Source organism: Mesoplodon bidens (assembly GCF_964165515.1).
Source record: "Mesoplodon bidens genome assembly, chromosome: 1".
NCBI lineage: Eukaryota > Metazoa > Chordata > Mammalia > Artiodactyla > Ziphiidae > Mesoplodon > Mesoplodon bidens.
The window spans coordinates 10,516,234-10,538,058 of NC_138176.1; the positions used below are offsets into that span (position 1 = coordinate 10,516,234).

Below are 21,825 nucleotides of genomic sequence, written 5' to 3' on the forward strand. Positions count from 1 at the left end.
GCCTGCTTCATAGTCTGAAGATGGTTCAAGCTGTACACTCCAGGTGATCTACCCTTACTGGTCAGCAGACATCGAGAGGAATATATTTCAGTCTAGAAACACCCTGGATATGGAAACAGACATAAATAACCAAGAAGATGGTGGACCAGAGAAGGAATGATGAGTCTTTATTGTGGGTTGAAGGGGGTTTAAGAAAGGCTGTGTTGAGGGAACGTTGAGGGAAGTTTCTGTGGGGTTATAAATCTGCTTAACCAGCCACAAGTTAAGAGACTTCTGTTGTATTAAATTAAAATTCTACTTACTTGGTATTATTACTAATATACAGTATCTGTTTCGGTGTAGAAAATGATAATGAGTCAATACGCTAAACCTTGATGGTGGGCTTGTATTTATGTATTTATTTATTTTGGCTAGGTCTTACTGTTCCCTTAACTTGCTCGTTATTAGTATTTAATGACTAAGAGAATGTCCTTCTTTTGCTACATACTACAGCAGAAGATTTGAGAGTGTCAGAGCAGAAGGGGCCATACCTATCATCTAGGTCAACTTATTTCCTCCTGATTTAAGTATAATTCTTGTTTTATGCCATCAGGGGTTTATACCACAATTCCATCTCTATTAAATATATCCCTAAGATTATGTCAGGGAAGGTGTACAAAGTGGATGCCGTACACCTCTTTCAAGCAACATGATGTGGCCTTGGCCATCCGTATTGAGTATCTGCTGTGTGCTAGGTAGTCTTCTCTGCTTTTGATCATTAATTTGTTAAGTGAGTTCCTCCTCCAAATGAAAATTGTTAATGCTGTTCACAGCCTTGGGATAGAGAGGCCTCATTAGGTAGAGGAGCTTCTTAGGAGCCTGGTCCCTGTTTCTCTCCAGCTGCATTGTAGTTCTTGAGGTGGGGACCCTGGCATTTCCATGTGTCCAGACTGCAAACATAGCAGGAAATATTGAAGCCAGGAAGAGTTTGCAGAGGACATAGGCCATTGATGATGGAAACACAGCAGGGCTGTTCCTACAGTGTCATTATTTTTCTGGACCTTCCAGATTCTTCAGGTTTTCCATAAAACTAGTTTATTTCAGAAAGAGCCCTTGTAAAATAATAAAATAACTCCTCCCCTCCAGCATCATGTTCTTAAAAAAATTCGTGAGCTCGACTTCTTAAAGGAAGGCCTCATCATGAAAGCACATTGTGCCTGTGTGATGTTAGCACCCAGAGTGGTGTTGGACATGGAGTTGGTGGTGATCCATCACTGCCACTCAGGGAACCTCGAAAACTTGGCCTGACGGCCCTTTTTGTTGAGTCAAGCTTTACCGTTATTCAGAGAAGGCGAATGTTGTGAATTCAGGTTTCCAGTGACAGTCATGTAGGTGATTGGCTTCTACTTTGTTGATTAGATTTCATGGCGCCTCACCCACCTGTGATCTCTGAGCCTTTAGATGAGACACATGGTGCCCACAGACTTTATTTTAAAAAATTTTTTTTCTGGTTTCTTTCTCTTTTTTTTTAACATCTTTATTGGAGTATAATTGCTTTACAATGTTGTGTTAGTTTCTGCTGTATGACAAAGTGAATCAGCTATACGTATACATATATCCCCATATCCCCTCCCTCCTGCGTCTCCCTCCCACCCTCCCTATCCCACCCCTCTAGGTGGTCACAAACCACTGAGCTGATCTCCCCGTGCGATGCAGCTGCTTCCCACTAGCTATCTGTTTCACATTTGGTAGTGTATATATGTCAATGTTACTCTCTCACTTCATCCCACCCTAACCTTCCCCCTTCATTGTGTCCTCAAATCCATTCTCTACGTCTGTGTCTTTATTCCTGTCCTGCTCCTAGGTTCATCAGAACCTTTTTTTTTTTTTAGATTCCGTATATATGTGTTGGCATACGGTATTTGTTTTTCTCTTTCTGACTTACTTCGCTCTGTATGACAGACTCTAGGTCCATCCACCTGACTACAGATAACTCAATTTCATTTCTTTTCATGGCTGAGTAATATTCCATTATACATATATGTACCACATCTTCTTTATCCATTCATCTGTCGATGGACACTTAGGTTGCTTCCATGTCCTGGCTATTGTAAATAGTGCTGCAGTGAACATTGTGGTATGTGACTCTTTTTGAATTAGCCCATAGACTTTAGATGAGGAGCATGGCTGTGTGTCTGTTTTGCACAAGCAGATTTTATGGGTGCAGTTTTTTTTTTGTTTTTTTGTGGTACGCGGGCCTCTCACTGTTGTGGCCTCTCCCATTGCGGAGCACAGGCTCCGGACACGCAGGCTCAGCGGCCATGGCTCACGGGCCCAGCCGCTCCGCGGCATGTGGGATCTTCCCGGACCGGGGCACGAACCTGTGTCCCCTGCATCGGCAGGCGGACTCTCAACCACTGCGCCACCAGGGAGGCCCTATAGGTGCAGTTTTGATGATTGAAATTTCACCCCAGGGAAGTGGCTACCTGCCAGAAATTCCAACAAAATTCTTTCACCCTTGTCCTTAAATAATTCCTCAGGCTCCAAGAAAAAGGTGCTGGTTGCCAGTGTGCTATTGCCACAGGCCAAGACCGTACAAGCCCGTGTGGCCTGGGGTTCCCCATGTGGGTTGCAGGCTCACCAGCAGCTTAGCCCAGTGAGGGAGGAGCAGCGCAGCGTTCCTAGTTGCTAAAGCTGAGTCCTGCTTTTCAACATAGGGAACATGGAAATCATGCCTATTGGTACATAAGCACATGTCTGTTGATTTCTTTTTATATAAAAATGAAAAGACATTCCACAGGATCAGGGCAGCTGTAATTGATGGTATCTGAAAGAGCTACTACATTAATATTTAGCTAATTCGTATGAATAGGCTATTGTGTTTACTTAAACAGATAACATGAATGCAGACACCTGACAGCATGAGGTATGCTTTTCATTTAGGTCAGATTTGTAAAAGTCTTTGTGTAGCGACAAAGCTCATTATTTATTTTGTGCTCTCAATGCTTTCTTTTTTAGTGGCTGTGGATGGAATTTTCTAAGTAGAAGCTTTTAAAATGAAAGATGATTGAAATTGTTTCTGTATATGCCAGGCCGTGGGAGACTTATGATAAATAGGAATCGAGTACTCCCTGGGGAACCCTCAAAAGAATAGGTGTGATTATGGGCATTTGACACCCCAAGTCAAGTGGCTACCAAGTTGCCTACTCATTACAGACGCAACTGGATTCAGAGAAAGAAGGGAAGCTCTATTTTCTCCCCCGGCTCCCCTCCCGCCCTCCCACTGGCCTTTCTCTCTCTGGTGCACATGACTGACAAGTTTTGCCTCACTTTGCTCTGCCTTGGCGTCATGTCGATACCACCTATACCCCACCACCTTGACACTTAGATAAGCAGAAGGATAAAGAAGATACAGCATGTCCCTGTTAAGAAATCCCTGTTTCACCCTTTATAGCAGGTTTTAAGAGCAAGGGTGAGTCAGAGAAGGGTAGGTGTTTTGGATGCAGTTTTTCCACTTTCTGATTCCACCGTGACAGCCTGGCTGTTGAGTGAAGGGCATTGTTACCTTGCCAGGAACAAGCTGTGTCATCCACAGAACAGAGGAGGAGACTTCTAAATCTGCATCGCAGACAAAGCCCCTTCCTGCGCCCATTTTTGCTTCTGGTTTGTGGAGGGTGTGTGCTGTTGCTCAGTCTAACCCTTGTTAGAAATAAGCACTTATGGATCAGTCTTCAAGAGTTTTAGTGTTCTAGAATGTTCTAGGATGTTAAAGGCCCTGCTGATGGATGCTTTGGTGGGGGGGGGGATACAGGGATTTTGGTTACCTGTTTGCTAAGACAGAATCACGCATGTGAAAAGTTAAATTGCTGTATAAGATTTCATTGGAAATCCTGGGCAGTAATAACGGAGGCAGTGCCTTCAGCTGAGGCTGTCTGTCCTGGACGCCAGTCCTGCACATTCAGAGAGGTTAAAGGTATGGATTCCAATGCTTTGGAGAGTAGGTAGGGGAGACAAACAGTGGGCCCTGAAATCAAACTGCCTCGGCTCACATCCTGGTTGCACTTCTTCCTGGTTTTGTGGCTGTGGGCAGATTACTTCTCCGTGACTCAGTTTCCCCATCCCTAAACAGGGATTATAATTTAACTGTGTCAGGATTAATACAGTAAACACGTGAGAGCTTCTGGGGCTTTGTCTGCAAATAAGAAGCACCCAGTCAATAGTGGTCATGAGCCATTATTAGCAGGCTTGAAGAATTTATGGCAGAATTCCCGATAGATGCTGTGACTTTAATTTAGAAAAAATGTCCTTCCTGTGGTAATTGAAAAAGGTGTCTTCTTCTTTGAGTTTAAAAAATCACTAGTGTCCCTGTCTTTGAGGGCTTCTTAGAGGGCACAACTTTCATGTTTAATTGGCAGCTTCCTATTAAGTTACCTGCTTAGACATGCTGGTAGAATTATGGGCATTCACAACCACCATTGGAGAGGAAAGAAACCTTTTTTTTTTTTTTTCATTTTAAAAATTAAAACATATTTAGTAACATGGCTTGTTGACTTGTCATATAAAGTGCTGGGGAATTAATGATGCCTCCCTGAATTATTTTACCCTACTGAGATAAGTTATACTATTGATTACCCTGTGAAGCGCCAATGGATAAATTGATGGGGCTTTTGGGCACAACTTGTTTATGTGTATATGTGATCCTTTCATAGGTGTGGTGATCTAAGATGATATATTTGAGGGGGACTCAGCTGTTGTTATGGTGTGTGTTGTCACTGTGTGTCTAAAGTAGCATTTTAAAACATGATTCATGAATTTATATTCTGGCGCTAAGAACAGGGAGAGAAGGTTCCCTGTTAACAGACATAAACTATAAACTATCAAGCAGCCCACCTCCAGGGACCTTCTGGGAGGCCAGCTGGATCAGACTTCAGAAAATGTTTCCCTAATGTAAATATTACCCAAAGATTTTGAAAGCGTCAGATTGTTCACATACAAAAGAAAATGATCTTACCTGTTAGGAGTTTAATGATGGAGATGAAGCTATCCATCTATGTACATTATAATGTCATTTTCCAAAACAGGAGCACCGTATTGGACCAACACAGAAAAGATGGAAAAACGGCTGCACGCCGTCCCAGCAGCCAACACTGTCAAGTTCCGCTGTCCAGCTGGGGGGAATCCAACACCAACGATGAGGTGGCTGAAAAACGGGAAGGAATTTAAGCAGGAACATCGCATTGGCGGCTATAAGGTAGAGTGAAGCTTTCAAAATATTCTATTTCTTGAATTTTTATTTCTTTATTTTTTTAAGCAGTCAAAAATTAGCAGGAACTAGAAGGAATATTCTTTTTTAAAAAAATCAGTAATTATCATAATTGATCATTTCCATGTTTGATATTTTTAAAAAATTACCCTGGACTTGCATGTAATTTTAAAGTACAGTCCCCATTTGTGTTGTTCTTTATATGAAGAGAATTTAGTAATAGAAGGGTCGAAAGTTGAGAGTCTGTTTTCTATATGTTTTATGGTCTGTAAAACTAAAACTGGAGCAGAATTTGAGAAGTGTAAGTACAGTTGCCCTATCTGAGCAGGATTGTATGAACAGTGGATGGACTTGGATGAGAGACTGGGGTATGAAATACTACTTATTAAGAGAGAACACTTGGCGGGGCTTCCCTGGTGGCGCAGTAGTTAAGAATCTGCCTGCCAATGCAGGGGACACTGGTTTGAACCCTGGTCCGGGAAGATCCCACATGCCGCGGAGCAACTAAGCCCATGCGCCACAACTACTGAGCCTGTGCTCTAGAGCCCACGAGCCACAACTACCGAGCCTGCGTGCCACAGCTACTGAAGCCTGTGCTCCTAGAGCCCGTGCTCCACAACGAGAGAAGCCACTGCAATGAGAAGCATGTGAACCACAAGGGAGAGTAGCACCTGCTCGCTGCAGCTAGAGAAAGTCTGTGCGCAGCAATGAAGACCCAACGCAGCCAAGTAAATAAATAAATTAATTAAAAAAAAAAAAAAGAACACTTCCAAGATGACAGAGGCAATCTCCCTGTCCTCCATCCTCAAGGATTCTGAAGAGCCCATTACAGAATGTGGTGAAATATAGTCTCATCACTCACTGGGGAGGTTGAAATTGACAACCATTTCCCTGAAGATCCCTCTTCAGGCGTTTGTTCATCCACTGAGCAAATGTCGATCGAGTGTCCTCGTAGCAGGCACTGTCCTAGGCTCTGGGCAAAGCACGGCCCTAGCTTATCGGGGCTCCTCATCCAGCAGGAAGGCAGACAAAAGAGCTGGCAATCAAGACACTGATATGGGTGAAGTTAGAAGAGTATGTTGTGCTGTGGATGTGCAGAGAGAGGTGATGTTGGCTCCTTGGGAGACTAAGGTAAAGGAGATCAGGAAAGGATTCTAGGCTGAGTCTGAAGGAAGTTTGTCTCAGAAGAGTGATATGGAATCTCCAGATCATTTAGTGTGGAAGGGGAGAACTTTACGAGTTTAGTATATGAGGATGACTTAAGGAACCTTACTGTGAAATTCTTTGGTGCATTTGGAACATGAATGGGTGTATCAGTTACCCATTGCCTTGTAACAAATTACCCCAAGACCTGGTAGCTTTAATAACAGCATTTATTCTCTCACAGTTTCCACGGGTCAGGAATCCAGGTGTGGCTTAGGTGGTCTTCTGTCTCAGGGCCTCTCACAGGACGGTAATCATGGTTGCAGTTAAGGCTGGGGTCTCATCTGAAGGGTCAGTGGGGAAGAATCTGCTTCCAGACCCACTCATGTGGTTGTTGTCAGGATTCACTTCCTTGCAGGCTGTTGGACTGGGGGCCTCAGTTCCTCACTGGCCGTTGGCTGGAGGCCACCCTTTTGCCACATGGGCCTCTCCATAGGGCAGCTGACAGCATGGCAGCTGGCTTCCTGAGGGGGAACAGACAAGACAGAGGAGAGTATGAGGAAGACAGATGTCACAGCCTTTGTAACCTAATCACAGAAGTGCCATCCCACCACTTTTGCTGTTTTCTGCCATTAAGTAAGTCACCAAGGGAGGTGATTGTTGAGGGCACGAATATCAGGAGACATGGGCATCACTGGAGCATCGGAGAAACCTGCACAGTGGATGAAACAGAATATGCATCAACTCAGGCCCCAGGTCCTTAAGAACCATGTGGGAGAGGATTTCTTGGTGGCAACAGTGTGATACCCAGGAGGACTTTCCTTCATGTACCCCTTACCTGTGTTAACACAGCAACATCACTTTAGATGGCACGTGAGTCCCTGTCCCATCCCTGCTGCGCTCAAATGGGGCTTCCCTCCACACAAGGTGCCCTGGAGCCCTTTCCTGAAACACTATACACAGTTACTCATCTTGAAAGGGTTAGTATTTTCGTCTGTAAGAATTTTTGACTTTTGTTTTAACATTGAAAAATTACTTTCTAGAAGCCAGAACCCAGAGGATAATTGGGAAAGCCTACGAGTAAATTTCTAAGCACACGTGTGGGCAGTTTATGTGTGAAACAGATGTGAAACACATCTGCTGGAAGGTGGATGCCTTTGAAGCTGTGGAGGAGAAATACTTGGGTTGTCTTCTACGACTCCTGCTCATTGGGGGAAGCAGTAGCAGGAGGACGATTTGTCTCTTTGTTCAGTCCTTAGACTGGTACAATGAGATTGGAGGTTGGCTTTTTTTTTTTTTTTAAAGAATGAATAGACAGAGATTTCATTAGGTGATGCTGGTTGTAAAGGAAGAGTTAAACCACTAACATCGGGGCCCCCGGGATTGTTCTAACCACCAAACGTTCTCTGAAATCATAACTGATGCAGTTCCAATGGTTTATTTAAATACAATTTAAGTATAAGAAGGGTGGTAAAAATCTTGGGGGTTAACTCATTTCCTTCCTTAAGAAAGTCTGGGAAATGAGTGCAAAGGGTCAGTGAGCCTCCAGAAACTCCTGGTCTCAAAATAAATAGGACCGACATCATTATTATGGATAAGGAACTTTTTGCAAACCTGAATTAGTGATTACAAACGCGCTGGCAGACTAAGGGTGCCGAATGAGGAAACGCTACTTGATTTTTAACAGGTGCAGTTCGGTTTTGATTATTGATGACAACATCCCACTAAATGAAGGGCAACTATGTTCTAAAAGCAAAACTAGGAACCTTGAGCCTCCTCCCGGGGAGGCACAGATGACCCAAGTATTTTTGTTGTTTGATGTTCGAGTCATTTCTGGAGTGAAAGAGGGATGGAATTTGAGCGTGTGGGGAGAAAAATCTAAACTCTGTTTTGCTTTTCAATGCAAAGAGCAAACAAAAGGGAGAGTATTACACCTTTGGGGCGGGGGGTGGGGAGTGCTGGCCGGCCGTGATGAGGGTGCATCTCTTGCCCAGCTGGCCTTTCTCTCTGGAGAAAGAGGCTGGGACGGTGGGCCTGACTGGCCTGGGGGCTTGGCGCATCATTGCAAGGGTAGTCAACCTGGATCCACAACAGTTGTGGCATTGGTCATTCGTTTTGGGAATATGGGACACCCTTAGAAATTCCATTGAGCCCAATGGGCTCCTGGGACTTGAAAGGAAAAGACAGAGATCTCTTACCTCCTGGGAAAATATAGTTACCTGAAGCCTAAGTCTTGCTAATGACGTGTTAGACCCACCCCAGGTCCCCGGGTTCCTAGGCCATGAAGTCACTAAAGGTCACAGAGGTGGACTCCCACCTGAGGGCCACCCCTGCTGGGCTGATGAGCTCCAGGGCAGAGTGGGGAGCATGGTCATGATGGGGGGGTTTCCCTCTGATGTTTTCTTTGTCACCTACGTACACTTGTAAAGAACTGTGTCTCTGAACATTTGACTTGAGGGATCCGTATTGTACAGTTTGTAGTTTCCATTCCTCGGCACTTCCCCCCAAAGCCGAGACCTAATTGTTCACGTGGAGGGCCCGACTGATGTCCAAATGACCCCTCCTCTCACTCCCGTCCTTTTGCTCTTTTATTTAATGAAGAAGCAAAGTGTCAAGTTTTCCAAGATGTGTTTTTCCAGAAAGCAAGACCTGAAATTTTCCATAAACAAAATTGTGATTTTTTGGTGTGCATTTCTGTGATTTTTTGTTTTCTCCTTCATAAATCTCATTCCATAAACCATGGCTGTGCTCTGGTGGCCGAGCTGTCTGTCTAGCTCTTTCTACCTGTTTATGGGCTGGGCACTTTGGCCCTGGTCTACTGTATTATGCATATGTGGCCATTGAAGGGAGAAGGAACACAAAAAACCAAAACAAAGTCAAAGAGAATTATGAAACAGGACAGAAAGCTCATTTTAATTAAAATGGCCCATAGAGCTCTTTGGTATTCTGTGTTTCAGTCTTATTTATCAAAGAACTCATGCTGAGCCATTCTTAGGTTATTAAGAGTCAAATTACTGTTTTTCTTAGTATGTGGGCAAAGGCTGGCTGGATGTTATATAATGACAAAGCATGACTTGAAGCAAAACCGTATCTCCCTAATTGTGCTGATGCCTGGGCTTTTTAACATCAGTTAAGCCCAGAGAGCTTCACATCACCTATCCTTAAGATGAGAAGATGGGATAGGAAATCTCTAACGTCTGATCCTTTCCAGCACTAAAACCTGTGATTTAGTAGCATAACCATAATGCAGCATCAGCCATTTTTCATCTTAAACAACAGCACAGATTTTGTTTTTTATAAGGAGGTTGCCTTTAAGGCTAGATATTTAGTAGGGCTCTGAACAGCGATTACAATTAAATGTAGAAAAGCAAGATGACTGAGATAATTAATAGACCAGCTCAATTGCTAGCTTATTCCTAGGTAATGATTTAGGCATAGAGGAGGAGAATACTGTTAAAAACCGTCTTTCTAGTGGGAAGCAGCCGCATAGCACAGGGAGATCAGCTCGGTGCTTTGTGACCGCCTGGAGGGGTGAGATAGGGAGGGTGGGAGGGAGGGAGACGCAAGAGGGAAGGGGTATGGGAACAGATGTATATGTATAACTGATTCACTTTGTTATAAAGCAGAAACTAATACACCATTGTGATGCAATTATACTCTAATAAAGTTGTAAAAAAAAAGGATATACTGTACAGGACAGGGAAATATAGCCATTATTTTGTAATAACTTTAAATGAAGTATTATCTATAAAAATATTGAATCACTATGTTGTACAGCTGAAATTAATGTAAAATGGTAAGTCAAGTATACCTCAATAAAAAAAAAAATGCAGATTAGGATTCAGTAGGTGTGGAGGGAGGCCCAAGATTCTGCCTTTCTAACAAGACCCGGGAGATGCTCCGCAGCTGGTGTATGGGCCACACTCTGAGTAGAGAGAGAAGAGAGTAGCCTGACTTCTGAGCAGAGACAGCCAGCTTGCATCCAGATACTCCTCTGACCATATCTTTATCTAGCTACATATTGTTTATAAATAAACTACTGTATGCTTAAAAACAAAACAAAACAAAACAAAACAAAAACCATCTTTCAAGCCACGTACTAACTGCATAAGACCCAAAAGAGATCACGGGATAAAGCTCTCCCTCAACATGGCCATAGAATTGGCACAAGAGCCCACGGCATCCAAGAGGTTAGAATGCCCACGGAGTGGCCTGGCAGAGGAGAGGAAGCATTGTAGAGTATGGACTATTAGTTTCCAAGTACATTTCAGGTCCAAGAAAAGACAACTAAAAAAATTATTTTCTTATCACAACTGAACTGGTTGTTTTGATGGTTAGGTTAGATTTACATTTTCTAGGTTATTAAGTGTAATGCTTAACCCCAAAGTATGTTTTTTTGGAAAAATCACTACTAATGTGCTTTTTAATATATTTATAATATCTTGAACTTTTTTTCAACCAAGACACTTCTGCTTTAATGTCAGATCAAGCAGACTGTGATGAGGAGCTGGTGTATGTTGGTATCTGCTGGCATGTGTTGTCTGCTCACCTGTGTCCTGACTGTTCCAGGTGCCTCCTGTATACATGGCACCCTGTCCCCTGCACAGCCCAAAGAGGTGGGCACTGTTCTTTTGTTCCTTTTGCAGATGGGGCTCCTAGGCGGTAGAGCTGTTATTTGGACCCAGGCAATCTTTGCTCCAAAGTTCATGCCCTTATTAAGCTGCTTTTTCTCAAATATGGTTCCATGTTTTGTTAAGAAAAAAACCAAAACACTGTTATGATAAATGAAAGACACGTAGGTAGTAACGGCTTCCCAAGAGCATATGAATATCAGTTGATGCAAGGTATACTGTTGAGAGTAAAGTTGGGGGGAGGGGTATGATGCTGTTCTTCTATCTTCTGTGACCTGTATGAGATTTTTTTTTTTTTTTTGGTGTGTGGTAAAAGTATAACATAAAATTTGTCATTTATTTCTAAAACTTTTTCATCATCCAGAATAGAAACTCTGTATCCATTAAACATTAATTCCCTCTTCCCCCTTTCCCCAGGCCCTGGTAACTTCTAATCTACTTTCTATCTCTGAATTTGCCTGTCTAGGTATCTCATATAAGTGGAATCATAGGAAATTTGTCCTTTTGTATCTGGCTATTTCACTTAATATGTTCAAGGTTCATCCATGTTGTAGCATGTATCAGAACTTCCTTCTTTTAAGAGAATGGCTGAATAATATTCCATTATATGGATATATCACACTTTGTTTATCCATTCATCTGTTGATGGGCACTTGGGTTGTTTCCACCTTTTGGCTACTGTGGATGATGCAGCTGTGAACATTGGTATACTAGTATCTGTCTGAGTCCTTGCTTTGAGTTCCTTTGGGTGTATACCTAGGAATGGAATTGCTGGATCATATGGTGATTCTGTGTTTAGCTTTTAAAAGAAGGCCATGACGTTTTTAAAGAGTTAAGTTCAAAAGGCAGTGGATGCCCTTTTGGCAGTCTGTCCGCAGAGCACCTTTCTGGGCACCGTCAGGGAACAGGCATCGAAGGGAACAGGCATCGAAGAGATCAGCCTTGCATTTTATAATTCACTTCGCACCTCCTCTGGAGAGATCCATTGTTTACTGAATAGAGGGAAGAGTTTCTGCCACTGGTCCTCAAAGATCAGAGCTCACCCAGCCCTGTTCTCTGGACCCCTCCCGAAAAGCAAATTTCTTGGCGTTTAAGCATTAAACAGGTGTTTGTCTCCAGGTCTGCCTGGTGATAGGAAGCAGCATGTGCCACAGCCCTTGGCACATGTAAGCTCAGTTTGTATATACACATCCCAGAGGGATGGTTTGGAGTCCCCCAGGAACCAGCTGAAAATGGGGATCTGGCATGGGCTAGTAAGATTTTATGCATCCTCATGACACCTGGTCTACATTGAATTGTAGTCCATGGGGCACCTTATGAAGGCCAGGGTTGAAAGGGAGTGCTGTCCTTCTCCATAATTTGAGCCCTGATACTGGTGGGAGGAAGTGTTGGGGGTATTTACCATCATGTGGACACATCATTCCTGGATTTGGCACAGAGCAAAACTTTCCATCCAGCTTCTGGGTGTTTATTCTGCTTGTTATCGAACACCTGGCTGTTTGGAAATGTTCAGAGTTTTTTGCAATGTGGAAAGTAAACATCCAGGTGACAGCTGGGTCTTTGACCTTTCACCTTTCACCTAGGTGTTTTGGTGTCCTACCAACTCCATCGACATTCCCAGTTGTCAGCTGAAGGCTAGGGGTTTTATGTGCAACGTGGAGGCTTTAGGTAACTGAGGAATTCCGAGAAAACCTGTCTGGGCCACCTTTTGTCTTTGCAATGACAGGGTGTAGAATGTTTGTGGATCCAGTTTTTGGATTACAAGTAAGAAGAGAGTTGAGGCCATTAGCTTCAGTCTGCTTGGTTTCAGTATTGAAATGTTATTTTTAGAAGTTTTTAGGGAACATAGTTTTGAAACCCCATGGTCTCTCATTTTGTTCCTTGGCAGATGAAAAATACTGATGAATTCCACGAAGATTTAGCCACAGGGAGGAATGAAAAGAAGGGATTGTGCATGTGTTGGTTACTGCAGGATTTCTCTTCTCCCTGGCTTCTGTGGTCTGTCTGCCGGAGAGTTACACATGCAGTGTGATTCTGCCACAAAACAACTACTACCCTAGGGTTTATTTCACTTTTTTTGTTGTATGTGTATGAGATTTATGTTTAAATTTGAAAAGTGAAAATGAGAAAGGGGTAAACATTTTTAATCCTACTACTTAATTATATAAAGTATATCACTAACAATTTAGTACGTTTTCTTTCTGATTTTACTTTGTGTACAAGTCATGCTTACAGATTCAGGCCTATATGCACCTAGAAGGTTGTGTGTGTGTGTCATGTGTGTGTCTTGTGTGTGTATATTTTTTACAGAATGGAATCATGACTATACATATTTGCATTCAGGCTACTTGTTTTCATTCATCAGTAACTATTGATGATATTTTACCAGGACCGAACATAAGAATACCTCATTCTTTTTAATGACTGTATGCTATTCTTTTGGAATAAACTGTTCATTATGAATGAGTCTCCTGTTGATGGATTCCAGTTTTCTTCTGTTACAAACTGTGCTTGAAGCAACAATTTTATTATGTGCTTTGAAGTAATCCTGCTCTTTTCTGTGTAGGCAAGATTTCTAGAAGTGGAATTAACTGGGTCCAAAAAAAAAAGTGTGTTGCTAATTTTACTGGGTACTAGCAAATTATTTTACAGAAAGATTTTTCTCAACTTATGTTATCAATTTGAGTTTCTATTTCCCTCCACCCTCACCGAGTACTCAATGACATTGATCTTTCTAATTTTTGTTAATCAACTGGTGAATAACAGTGTCTCATCGTTGTTTTAATTTGCATTTCCCTGCTCCTTAATGAGGTTAAGCATCTTTTCATATGTTTATTGAGTATTTACATTCCCTCTTCTGTGCAACCAAAGATGGTTTATGTTCATTTGACTTAAGTGGCAGAAACAATGGAGCATTAAAAAGCTGAGGAATTGAGAAAAACGTGTTGAAGGTGACATCTTACATTTTTGCACTTTCTTTAGGAGTACCCGGAATCTGGTGTGGAAATGGTGTGTTTAAAAAAGCACAGAAATCTTTGTGCCTCTGTTCCCCATCTTTGTAGAGTTACTATTTGTAGTCTCTTAGCTTGTCATTAAGCAGCCGATAATTAATGGTAGGATGTCCCCTACAAAAGTGTCAACTAGTCTCCCTGTTGGAGGCTTCCAAGGGCATCCATTGGAAAATGCCACAGCTCATAAAATTGGGGATTGGTGCTATGTCAAGGAATCAAATCCTGGAGCCGCGGTGTAAGAAAATAAATATTAACAGCACTGTATGGGGCAATATTGATTGAGTACCAAGGTCTCTGGAAGGGCAGAAACACCCTGTTGGGTAAATGTGTTTCTCATTGTGAAAGCATTTTATAAATGTTAACTTATTAACATTATTGTCGTGCATCTCTAGGAAGTAAATATCCAGGGAGCACATGCCCTTGTAGATCTTACGTGGAATGCCATAGCCCCGATGAAAGACTGAGCTGACCATATGCCCTAGGGTTAAAAAAAAAAAAGGCAGTGGCATGCGGGGCTGTATATGCCAAGATTTAATGTCTCGGGCAGAGGCAGACCATGCCCTGCCTGCACAGTTCAGGTTCAGCTCCATTTGGAATCCACTCTGTGCCAAATCTGGATCCAGGCACAAGAAAGACATTGACAGTTTGGCTGGGGTCCAGAGACAGGCACTAGCCATGATTAAGGGCTTATGGGCATGACATTTGAGCAGGGGCTCAAAGAACTGAATATTTACAGCAGGGCTAAATGCTGGATTACGTGGCTTGGTGACATCGGCCCGAGTTACCCTCCATGTGACTGGTTCCTCAGAGGCCAAGACAGTCCCATTCCTGATACTCCTGAGCGCTTATGGAGAAGGGAGGGTCTCATTGTGGGCTCATCTGCCTCGAGCTAAATCAAGGGGCTAGCACCCACCTTTTCCATGCTCTGAGCCTACAGCTCCGGGGTAGCCCCCAGGGAGGCCAGGACTTCCATAGAGAATTCTTAAACTGGAGATTTTAGCATTCACATCTTCTCCTCTTCCTGAGCATCCCTTTTATACATTCTGCAAAGAAGGAGCTTATCCCAAGAGGAGACACAGCCTCTTGTTTTGGTTCTCCTAAAAGTCTGTGGCCCAGCCAAGAGCAGAAAGCGAGTCTTCTCCAATGTAGAGAACAGACTCTCTCCATTGTAGGTCTGATGACTTCACGTTCATTTACTGCCAGACAGTAAATGGGACAGTGAGAGAGCTCTAGGACCTTAGACTGAAACAACCTCCATGGTTTACAGGGGGAGTCGTTTTCAGGCAGCGGCTGAAGCAAAGTGACTGCTCGGAACGCAGTCTTAATTCCGGGCTTGTAGTCTGTGAAGAAGAATCCAGCCTTCACCCCCATGATGCTTCCTAAGACTGTTAGTGATGACTAGCAATCTTGTTTTTGGACTCAGCATCAGTAACTGCGCTCTGCAGTGATGGCTTGTGCTGAACCGAACGGCTGACATGAAAAGAGTTGTCCTATAGTGTGTTCTTCTAACCTCTCACCTCTGTTGGCTCTGCTTTTCAAAGTGGACAGCTGCTCTGCCCTCCCCTTTTTATAATGGAGTGTTCGCCAGACGATTTTCTTTATTCTCTAATTTAGCTCCTTGAATCACTCATGTGCTTGCACGGGCTCTGCTGGCATTATCGGTTTTTTAGGTGATTAAGGCAGAAAACACTTGCAGTGCTCAGGGAATCATTCAGAAGGTCAGTTGGAATTCCTGAAATAAGATGAGTAGGCCCTGGCTTTTTATTTTTTCTTTCCATTTCTCCAGAATGCCTTGTCCAAAATGCCTTTAAAGAATGATACGGATTTGGAGAGAAATATTAAAGCCATGAACCTGAAAGATGAAATCTGCATTTTGGCCTTGATAAGGAAAAAGCATGCTTGCTTGAAAGCCTGAGTCTATTGAAATACTTTGAAAGCAAGGTGGAAACCTTAGAATCTTAGTCTGTTTGCATGTTGACAGAACGAGGGTGAGAATCACAATAACGTATTTTCTCACGCGCTGCTTATCTTCGAAAAGTCTCAAGGAGTTTGTAAACAGATGCATACACAACTGAAGTGTCCTGAGGATTCATTGCTCCCATATTTGAAATTCCGAGTGTATCTCAGGAACACGTAGCATCTATTCAGCCAGAGATGGGAGGGGCAGACCTATGTTTCCAGCTGACACTTCTTGAGATGTCCTGACAGCATCTAAGCGCTGTGGGGAAGGATCTAAGAGGACTTCACACCAGAAGCTTCCCGGAACAATAACAGCACCTACCTTGTGGGCTCCTTGGGAGCTTTAAGGTTAAATTAGCTGCGGTGGAAAGGAGCGCTCAGGAAAGTGCCTGGTTTCCAGTACGTGTTCACTGGCGTTTGCTCTGCGTAGTTCCTTGGTGCCGTAGGGTTTGAGGGCTCCCAGTGGATGAGCAGTCTGAGGCTCACCTGCCCTGGGGTGCTGATACTGTGGGTTACTGTTAGGTTCCCCGGCTACTTGGCGGTTCCTGGAGGACCCCTCAAACCCATAAGAGTGACAGACCTACTGCAAACGCTCTTTTGTATATTAACATGATGATGTCAGCTTGCCAGACGTTCACCATGATGATAATTATTGTTTTCCTTTGTCACCAGTCTGAGTATTTATTATGAGGAAAATTTAGAATTCAGGTGATTCTTCTCTACCTTCCTTGTCTCCCTCAACTTCTTTTTAGATCAAGAAAGCAAAGCGCCTGGTGTTCTGTACTAAGGTGATTCAATAACCACCTTTACTCTTATCTTTGCAGGTACGAAACCAGCATTGGAGCCTTATCATGGAAAGCGTGGTCCCATCCGACAAAGGAAATTACACCTGTGTGGTGGAGAACGATTATGGGTCCATCAATCACACGTACCACCTCGATGTTGTTGGTGAGTTTGCTTCTCCCCGAGTGGCAGCCACGTGCCAGCCTGCTGCAGCTTTACTCATTTGAAATTGTGAAAGTGAGTCTTGTTTCTCCCCGTGCTTTCAGGAGACTTGGTTTGTCTTCATTCTTTCTAAATACACGCTATCATTTGGGAAGGATTCTTCTGTCATTTGACAGTGTTCTGTTTCCTGATTAGCTGAGTTTTATGTGTTTTGCGTGATCCCCTTGGCTCCCAGGCATCATCTTGTGTAATGTGGATGTGGTGTGAGACGTGCTGACATTCTGGAAGCTGAGATTTCTCTGCAAAATGTTAGTGTGTGCAGGGAAAGGTACAGTTGGGGTGTGGGAGAACGTTGTTTCTGAAAGAAGGGCAACTATATAATGCTGGCTGAAGAGTAAAGGAAAAGGTATTATAATGACTGAGCTTATAGCTGGTTGGACGAAGGTTAACGTCAAGGGACCCTTCAGTTCCATCAGAAGAAAGTCATTAGACACTAAAAGTTCAACGTCTATTCCTAGAAGCTATTTCTTCTGTGAAAAGAGAACTGTTTTAATGGGCTTATGAGTACTTTTTTTTAATCAAAGTGCTAAAATAAGCTATTTTAATGAAATATCTTAAGACAACATAGCTTGTGGTCCTGGAAACTCAAATTTCTTCCTAAGTCTGGTCTATTATGATGGGTTTTGTTGTAACTGATGAAGAAGCTGTTTCTCTGTCTTGTTGGAGGATTGATAAACTTACACCTAGGAGGTGTCTCGTGTCGGGATGGTGGGCTGAGATCTTTTCTTTGTAGAAGCCACCTTTTGTCTTTGCCGTCTACCCTGACTCTCAATGTGACCATCTGTCCTCGAGTCCTTGCTGTGGGTTACCTAATCGGTTTGCACATCCCCACATGCAGGTTTCTGACTCCTGCTCAAGTCTCAGTCTCACCTTGATTCATTTTGCCTTAGTGTGACCCTCTGTAACCCCACAAACTCATGCCCACCCACTGTGCATCCATAAACAAAGGCCTTCCGCCATCATTTCCTGTGCATGTGCCCTTAGTATTATTTCACACGTGGGCATTTCTTCTCCTTCAATAAAATATAAACTCTTTGAGGAGAGAGACCCCATAGATATTTGAATTGTCCAAAGAGCCATTAAAGAAGCTTTGCAAAAGCTTGATTAACCAAATTACATAGATGTGGTTAATTGAAGTTTTAGGTTAACTGAAAATTAAATAGAAAACCATTTAAATTTTCTATCAGATTAAATTAAATCCATGAGAAACTCTGCCTTAGAAAGCATGATACAGCCTTTATCTCCATTTGTAAGTGTTCAGTGAAAAAAGCAACATTTTGTTATTCAGAAGCCTTAATGTGAAATTTGAAAGGATTTTGTATAATATAGATTCTATAGATATTCATAAAAGCCTGAGTTTTAAGAGCCTTCTTTTCTCACAGAGATATTTGTGGAATGTTTCTTAGTGGGAATCACTATGTACAGATATTTTACCAAACAAACACAAAGAGAAGTAACACTCAAACATGAGAAGAAAATGGTTAACATTTATTTTGGCATTGATGTGTCATAAGTCTATTGATCAAAGAGCACACGACTTGGACTTCCCTGGCGGTCCAGCAGTTAAGACTCCACGCTTCCAATGCAGGGGGCGCGGGTTCAGTCCCTGATCGGGGAACTACGATCCCACGTGCCGCGTGGCGCGGCCCAAAAAAATAAATAAATTAAAAAAAAAAAAAAAAAAAAAGAGGAGCACACCACTTGGATTTCACTTTGGACCTCGCATATCCTGAGTTTGACATGAAAGTATTCCTATTAAAGGGAAGAAAGTTTGGGGGCTAAAAGTTCTAAATAGTTAATTTTGGACAAAAGTCATTTATTGTGGGAATAAAATCATTGTGCTACAGCTATCTTTGGGGATCCTGGCTTTGCAGAGATCTACAAATCATTCATTAAGATTGGTTGGGGCCAGTCCAGGAATCAGGAGTCATATCTCGGCCACTTCAGCCGCGGGCTCTTGCTTATAGCAGGTTTTAGGTTGAGCTGTTATGTAAAACGTTCAAAAGCCCCTCACCCCACCTCCCCTTTCAGCCTTCTGGCAGCTCATCTCTGTGAAGCCCTGAAATCTCTCTTAGAGTTTAGGGTTGGATTTGAATTGGGCTGCTGAATAATGGAATTGTGCTGTCTAATGTTAATCCCCTGGCAATCAGTCTTGTTGAAAAGAGCGTATGATTCAGTGGTGTAATGTGGAGGGAGCGTAGTGTATGGAGTAATGCAGAGAAAGGCCTGATTATGTCACAAATTTGGGAGATCGCCCAGCTAAACGTGGGCCAATAATGACACAATGCTGGTTGGGAATATCCATTAAAGCTCAACCCCAATAATTTTCCAAGCCTTGAATCTTCTTTATAAATAGAAGCCAAAAGTCAGTGGAGTATAAGACATTTTCAGGAAAGATGGAGGTGTGAAATACTCTCATCTTTGCTCAAAACCCTAGTAATTGCTTTGAGAAGTGGTAATAAAATAAGAATTGAGTCAGCTGAAGAGTCTCAGGCAGACTTACAGGGCTGGCAGACAGACATCCGGAACATCTCAGCAAGTGGAAACAAAAGGGGTTCAGGCTCGAACAGTGAATTTCTGGTGGCCTGTAGGTCCAAGTTTAATACATGGCTGCGTGATAGCAGCCTCTCAGCTACATCTCTGTTTGACAGGATATCAGAGACTCTTCCCCAGAGAAAGTGAAGTCCTGTCCTCGTTCCCATTCTCCGAGGTTTTATTTTTGTTGCTATGATACATAGGCTTGTAGTTTGGATATGACGACGCATCAAACTGGGTGAGACCTTTTTATTGAAATTCTTCCTTGGAAAGGCATTCCCATAAGCACTTTAATGTAAAAGCTGTGTAATTTAAGTGACATTCTTGTGTTCTGGAATTAAATAGCAAGCCATTGTTGTGTGTGCGGGAAATGCTTTGGTTTATGGGAGCCCTTTTAGGAGCCTTGCTTGATGCTCATTAAAATTGACACCATTACTTTTCAGCCATTTACTTGCAAGGGAAAATTAGTGTGAAGCTCCCCATCTCAGTAATTGTGGTGATAATAAAACGGGCTCTCCTTAAAATAGCGAGCTCTGGGAGGTGGCAAGTGTTCACCCGTAGTTCATCCGTGAGTGAGGCTGAAGCGCAGAATTCTGCCTGGGGCCCTGCCACCAAGAAGCAGCAGCCTGGCAGAAGTCGTTTAACTTTTGGTTTCACTCTCCTCGCGTCTGAAAAGGAAGGTGCTGAGACTCACTAATGTTAGATAAAGGCAGCCTGGTGCTGTGAGCCTAGCGGGTCTGTCGGCCCACACACTGGGGACCAAGCGAACTGGGACAAGTGACGTAGCTCCTCTGAGCCTCTCTCAGCGGTGATGCTTACCTCGTTTCTGTGATGGCTGTATCAGTTTCCTAGGGGCTGCTGTAACACATCGTCACAGGCTGGATGGCTTAAAACAATAGGAAGTTATTCTCTTGTCAGTTCTGGAAGCCAGAAGTCTGAAGTCAGGCTCTCTGTAGGGTTGGATCCTTTTGGAGATTCCGAGGGCGAATCCGTTCATGCCTCTGTCCCAGCTTCTGGTGGCTGTCAGCAGTTCTTGGCTTGTGGACATATCACTCCATCTCCAGCTCTGTCTTCCCGTGGCCTTCCTCTCCGTGTTGTCTCAAATCTCCCTCTGCCTTTCTCTCGTAAGGACACCTGTCATTGGATTTGGGGCCCACCTTCAATCCAGGATGACCTCATCTTGAGATCCTTAACTCAATCACAAAGACCTTATTTCCAAATAGGGTCACGTTCACAGGGGTTAGGACGTGGACTTATCTTTTCTGGGGCCACAGTTCAACCCACTATAGTGGTTATGAGAAATCGGTTGGGTAAACAGGTGAAAACACCCAGCTGGTACCTAGGTGGCTAGCAACAAATGCTACTTTCCTCCTTTCTAAACTTGGAAACTCCTCTGAGGGTTAGAAGACATCTTAAATGGCCTTTATTGACTCAACCAGAAGTTTTTTTTGTTTGTTTTTGTCTTTTGGTTTTTTTTGCTTTACACGGGCCTCTCACTGTTGTGGCCTCTTCCACTGCGGAGCACGGGCTCTGGACGCGCAGGCTCAGCAGCCATGGCTCACGGGCCCAGCCGCTCCGCGGCATGTGGGATCTTCCCGGACTGGGGCACGAACCCGTGTCCCCTGCATCGGCAGGCGGACTCTCAACCCCTGCGCCACCAGGGAGGCCCTCAACCAGAAGTTTTATTGAACAACCTGGATGCCGTGTTGGGACCGACAGAGCCGGCCAGTGGCTGACAGTCACTCGTCCTGCTGAGGTTTCCATCTTTGGTTAATGCTGTCGTCAGGGCCTTCCCAGGACTGAGATAGTTGCTTGAACTCGCAGAAGAGGGTTGTAGAGTCTGAGAGCTTCAAGTTCATCGAGTTGGTCTCGTGACCTCCACCTCCACCTCTCACCCCATTTTACACTTGGGGGCCTCCAGGTTCCGGGCGGGAAAGTGCTTTTTGCCGAGGTCTCCAAGGAGCTCCAGAGCTGGGTCCTGTCGAATCCTGGATTCGTGCTGCGGGCACCACACATTGCTGTCTCTGTTTCAGGATTGCTGTGGAGTCAGCAGCTGCCGCAGCCAGACTCAAAGGTGAACCCCATGTGCAGCTCTTTGTTTCCAAAAAACCCCAAAAAGTGAGAGAGAGAGATGGAAGTATTCAGAAGACCAGTTGCTCCTTCTGACTCATGTAGACCCTTTCTTTGGCTTTGAATTATGAACTCTATCTCCTCTTGATGTCCCGTTCTGCATTCCCAGAGACCATCAGATACCTTAAGAGCTTTTCACCTGGCATCGGGTATTTTGGGGGGCAGCAGA

At 43.6% G+C, this 21,825-nt stretch overlaps 1 protein-coding gene across 9 annotated transcripts in view; it reads left to right on the plus strand.

The window, feature by feature from the left end:
• The window catches only part of FGFR2 (fibroblast growth factor receptor 2), a 105,353-nt gene that overhangs the window by 34,379 nt on the left and 49,149 nt on the right, over positions 1–21,825 (plus strand). For all 9 annotated transcript variants that reach the window (XM_081228251.1, XM_081228252.1, XM_081228255.1 and 6 more), the window contains 2 exons: positions 5,061–5,230; positions 16,811–16,934. In XM_081228251.1, the coding sequence (XP_081084377.1) occupies positions 5,061–5,230; positions 16,811–16,934 (294 nt within the window). The remainder of the gene's footprint in view (positions 1–5,060; positions 5,231–16,810; positions 16,935–21,825) is intronic.